This window comes from Centropristis striata, chromosome 17, assembly GCF_030273125.1.
Source record: "Centropristis striata isolate RG_2023a ecotype Rhode Island chromosome 17, C.striata_1.0, whole genome shotgun sequence".
Lineage (NCBI taxonomy): Eukaryota > Metazoa > Chordata > Actinopteri > Perciformes > Serranidae > Centropristis > Centropristis striata.
Window position 1 is genome coordinate 19,528,943 of NC_081533.1, and position 5,495 is coordinate 19,534,437.

Below are 5,495 nucleotides of genomic sequence, written 5' to 3' on the forward strand. Positions count from 1 at the left end.
TATCAATGAGCAAAAAAAGATACCTGCACAAAGATGCATAGAGAAAGACACATTTAACCCTCCCCACCCTCATTCTTCCCATAAAATAACCCTTTTAAATGCAAATACCCAGGAGGCATCTGGCTTCTTATCATACATTTCATTGTCTCCTTTGGGGTAACGGGGTAGAGAGCTGTTTTGCTCTGCATCTGCATGTAATTACACACACACACACACACACACACCTTACAGTTCACACACGAACAAAGCAGCTTCAGAATAAATTATAGGGGAAAAAAATGCTACAATATTAGGCGAGGGGATGCTATTAATTTCAGCCGCAACATAGATGAACAAAGAGCAAACATTTTTTACTCTTGTGGATTAAAGTGGCAGGTCCTTTAACTTGATGCATAGGTGAGGACAGCTGGTCTAATTATCTGAGATTTATTTCACTTTTGGGTTTTTCTACATTTTGTCTGTAATGCTGTGAGAGCTATTTCGTTGTCTTTGCCTAACCTGTTGTTGCAAAGCAGCTTGAACAAGATGCAAATGCAAAAAGAAAAAAAAGAGATGGCAGTGCGTGGTATTACTATGCATTCTTCAATCTGACAAGTCAAACAGGTGTACTGCAAAGAAATACTTCAGGTGTCTCTGCTGCAAAACACAGCTGTCTCCTATTTTGTCTGGCAAAGCTCAGCCTACATATGAAACATGTCTTTTTTTCTACTTTTACAACCTCTAACGTGATCCAATTTTCACCCTAACTTAATAAATAAAGTTGACTTTAATTCTGTATTATTTTGACTTTTATGTGAGCAGATAAATCATCTCTTGATCTTCTCTGCACATATTAGACACATTACTGTGAATGTGCTGCCACAGGTGAACACTGCCATCTAGTGACCACAGAGAAAAATGCATTTGGAAATACCATGATGTAAATGATCCTAAAAGACATTCATTCAGTAGGTGTAGGACACGGCCTCGATGTGTTTAATTTTGCATTAAATAGCATATAACATCATTCCAATATGGAGTAATAATACAACGTGATTTGAATGTTACAGGATCAGGAGTTGGAGAGATATTCAGTCCGATGTTGTAAACTCATTCAAACAACAAATAAATCATGCTACAGAATTTTTTGTCACACAAATCTTTTTACCATCACTTGCTTTCATCAGGGCCTTGATGGCCCTGGCCCTCATTTCCAACTCCAGAAGCTCCAGTTGCTGAATTGATGGTGGACCTGCTGCGGGTGCACGACTTGAAGCGGGTGCACCTTGGACAGGTGGACTAACATCTGTGGGCTGTGGAGGTACGCTTTGTTCTTTAGCTTCTTCTTTGGTTGAAGACGAAGAAAAGGCTAAAATCTCACTGACGCTTTTGTCTATGTCGCTTTGGATGTCTTTCTTTGCTTCCGTTGGTTTGGAGCCTGTGGGGGTTTCAGGATTTGCTGGGTCAGGGTTTACGATGGGGTCAGTGCCTTCCCTGCTGCTGTCCACTACTTTCACTGCCACGGCTTTAGCAGTCTGCTCCTCTTTCGATCCCTCTATGTCACTGTCGTAAGTGTCTGCATTTATGCTTAGGACGTCACTCTCCTCTCCTGACCCGCCGCCCTCTGTAAAGAAAATTACACCAAGTTTTTAAACATAAAAATTATCCTTTTTATCGCTTTTCTGTTTTTGAAGTCTTTGATTTGAGTGCCTGGGGGTTGATGTTTCAGCACATTACATATTAATTACCTTGCTTAGGGTCCTCAGTTTTTGCAGATTCTTTGAGGCAAGATGTAGAGTCCACATTATTGTCTTGCCTTAATGGGGGAAAATTAAATGAACACAGCAAAATATAAGAAAAAAAAGCAAACAGTCTACTTTCATTCTGAAATTTTGCACTGCGCAAGTTATCAAAATGTTTCCTCACTGGCTTTCCAAAGTCTCTCCTGTGTTTTCATCACCATTTCCATGTGTCAGTTCCTCCCCTAGAATCAAACGTGAATAAAATTTACGTGAATAAAACATGTTCATTGTAATACCACTGTTTTAAGAGTGTTTTGTCCCAGAAAGTATGAAGCATTGAAAATATTCCCAAACTGGCCTTGAGTCTTACCTGCTAAGATCTGTAAAAGATTTTTCTCTGGGATCGGCTCCAGTTGCTCCCAGCACATCTTTTTTATTTCCTCTAAATTACAGTCCTGTGAATGATAATATGTTTAATAGCATCTTTGGGTTACTTTAATAGCCTCCCAAACAAGCAGCAGAAGCCTAAAGCCTTACATATCTACCTCTATTATATGTCCATTGTCAATTTTTAATGAAACATTCTACACTTTCTACAGTTTGTCTATAGGTATATTTTTAACTTTACTTTTCCATTTTACTATGCAGCTCCATAGCTATTTTATAGCTATAGATATAATCTTACCAGACAATAAACATTCAGTATGTAAAATAGCAATTCTCTTAAAATTATTTGGTGATCTGGAAACTTAAAAAGTGCATTTGGTGACTTTCAACAAAAAGATGGAACAAACCTTTTAATGAAATTATCATTATTTCTCAAGGTGCTGTAGCTTTTTCAGCAACATCTCATACTGTTGGAATTTAGCCAACAATACAAAATATGGCAATATATGTTGGAAAACAACACTTGCCCAGGTACAAATGTGATCCTTAAAACCACAAACTAACCTCAGTAAAAAATGCATTGTCATGGCAAAAGGGACATTTAAGTTTGTGGTGGAGAGACACCTTAAAATGTCATTTAAGGAGCAGCAGTTGAGAAATATTTCTGAGGTTATGCTAAGCCTCTGTACTTTGATCAATAACAATACATACTTTATTCAGCAAGGAAAAACATGTGTTGAGTACATCAGCTGGGAGTGGCTCCAGCCCCCCAACTACCCAGGTTCGAGTTCAGGTTCACATGATCATACAATCACCTTGAGTTCATCAGGCAGCATTTTCCGGAGCTTCTTCTCGCCCAGCACATGAAGACACTGCTCCAGCATCTCCCGTTTCTCAGTGATATAAGCAGTGATGGGTTGGAATGGCAAGCTGAGGTCAAGTCCTCCCTCCTCGATGTCACTGCCAATCCTGTCCAGCTCTGCGTCAGCGAGATCATCCTTTGAGTCCTGCTTAAGGAAACCAATAGGTTACTGAGACACTGTGTCTGAACTTTAACAAGAAGTTTAAATTCTGTATTGATGGTTTTAAATATTCTGATTCTTTTGTTTTGTTATGCTTCTTTCACATGAATAATAAATTAAATCAAACAGTTTGTTATGTTACTTATAGCAGAAAGACGTTTCCTGTGTTATTCAAACGTTAAAAAGTCCTAAAAACTCTTAGGTTAGTTTTATCTAGATTAAACTAGTGCAATAACACAGCAGCCCTCTGTAAATTCCTAATGAAAGTGTTTAATTTTGTGAAAATCATTTTACAGAGAAGTTAATTCAACCTGATGGTCACGATCACATGGAGGCTGAGTTTGTGATGGTTAACTGTATTTGGTTTCATTGATGTTTTTCTTTGTTTATTGATGTTTGCCCACACTGTACAACTGTTCAAAACAGTTTAACCTTCTTTAATTTAACAGCTTCACCTAATAATGTTATATATGTAACAGTATTAGAACGTTACTGTTAACCACTGCTAGGTTGCAGTATTAGAAGTTCTAACACTGCAACATTGTAACAGTGTTTTACAGTCATGTTCTAAATTAGAACTTTACTGTAAAACACTGTTACAGTGTTACAGCATTAGAACGTTACTGTAAAACACTGTTACAGCATTAGAACCTTACTGTAAAACTGTTACAATGTTGCATCATTAGAACGTTAGTTACTGTAAAACACTACTACAATGTTGCAGTATTAGAATGTTACTGTAAAACTGTTACAATGTTGCAGCATTAGAACGTTAGTTACTGTAAAACTGTTACAATGTTGCAGCATTAGAACGTTAGTTATTGTAAAACACTACTACAATGTAACAGTATTAGAATATTACAGTAAAACACTGTCACAATGCAACAGTATTAGAACATCACTGTAAAACTGCTACAATGTTGCAGCATTAGAACGTTAGTTACTGTAAAACAATACTGCAATGTTGCAGTATTAGAATGTTACTGTAAAACACTGCTACAATGTTGCAACATTAGAACATTACTGTTAAACACTGCTACAATGTTGCAGCTTAAGAACGTTAGTAACTGTAAAACACTGCTACAATGTAACAGTGTTAGAATGTTACTGAAAAACACAGTTCCAATGTTGCATCATTAGAACGTTAGTTATTGTCAAACACTACTACAATGTAAGAGTATTAAAAAGTTACAGTAAAACACTACTACAATGTAACAGTATTAGAACGTTACAGTAAAACACTACTACAGTGTAACAGTATTAGAATGTTACTGTAAAACAATACTACAATGTAACAGTATTAAAACATTACTGTAAAACACTGTTACAATGTTGCAGTATTAGAATGTTACAGTAAAACACTGTTACAATGTTGCATCATTAGAACGTTAGTTACTGTAAAACGCTACTACAATGTAACAGTATTAGAACGTTACTGTAATGCTGTTACAATGTTGCATCATTAGAACGTGAGTTATTGTAAAACACCACTAAAATGTTGCAGTATTAGAACATTACTGTAAAACACTGTTACAATGTTGCAGCATTAGAACGTTATTGTAAAACACTTCTACACTGTTGCAGAATTAGAAAGTAACTGTAAAATAATGCTACAATGTTGCAGTTTGAACTTTAGTTACTGTAAAACACGTCTACAATGTTGCAGTATTAGAACTTTGGAACGTCGGTGTTTATATTTAGCTAACGAACAGCAGCAAACGTTCTTTGAGTTCAGTTGAAGCTGATAAGTGATTAAATCAAACAGATGCTTCACCACAGCTCGACTAAAGTTGGGTATACAATTCAAACGACGTTGTTCTGGGAAGCGACCAAATTTCAACTGAACTCCCTATTCTATGGTTCGATAGACAAACATAACTATAGCAGTACAGATACACTGGACATGTCTACACCAAGTAAGACTAAATATCTTACCTCCAAGTTGGATTCCGCGCTTCTGCGTTTACTGCTGTCGTGTCGTTCTTCAGATTGTGAGTGTTTCCGCTTCTTTTCAGAGCTACTTGATTTCTTTTTAAGCATTGCCACGGCAAATACAGCGGTCTATCTCCAGAAACCGTTTGCTCGTGAGCTCACTTGCTAAAGTTGAAAGGCGCGGGGAAAACACGTCATCAGCAAGCGACAAGTTCCTTTTCCGGTGTTGACGTTTAAAAAGGCTTTCTTTTTGTTACCGCCAACTATTGGGCTGGAGCGTTACTGCACGTCTGTTTTCTCTAAATTTACCAAGAAAACGGCTAAACAATTTCGGATTTTTCGCAGCAACTTCTGACTTGTGAATTAATGTTGTGAATTAAAATTGTTCCCTTATTAATATCAGAAGCTTGTGTTTTAGTATCTTACTTAGTAT

The 5,495-nt window shown here is 37.0% G+C and overlaps 1 protein-coding gene across 1 annotated transcript; it reads right to left on the reverse strand.

Annotated features, from left to right (window-relative positions):
* Positions 1-943: 943 nt before the first annotated feature.
* On the reverse strand, positions 944-5,261 carry LOC131989012 (caspase activity and apoptosis inhibitor 1). The gene is made up of 6 exons (XM_059354170.1): positions 5,066-5,261; positions 2,924-3,115; positions 2,092-2,176; positions 1,906-1,963; positions 1,728-1,795; positions 944-1,603 (listed from the first exon to the last, which is right to left on the reverse strand). Exons 1-6 carry the CDS (start codon positions 5,168-5,170, stop codon positions 1,110-1,112), a joined length of 1,002 nt encoding a protein of 333 aa, XP_059210153.1. The 5' UTR covers positions 5,171-5,261; the 3' UTR covers positions 944-1,109.
* Between the last annotated feature and the right edge of the window lie 234 nt (positions 5,262-5,495).

Bases quoted from the DNA above. Each gene is read 5' to 3' on its own strand.
- LOC131989012 (XM_059354170.1), bottom strand. From the start codon at position 5,170: ATGCTTAAAAAGAAATCAAGTAGCTCTGAAAAGAAGCGGAAACACTCA. The intron at 1,964-2,091 runs GTAAGACTCAAG...GTTTGATTCTAG, and splicing joins TCTTTTACAGATCTTAGCAG to GGGAGGAACTGACACATGGA. The intron at 1,796-1,905 runs GTGAGGAAACAT...TCCCCCATTAAG, and splicing joins GGAGAGACTTTGGAAAGCCA to GCAAGACAATAATGTGGACT.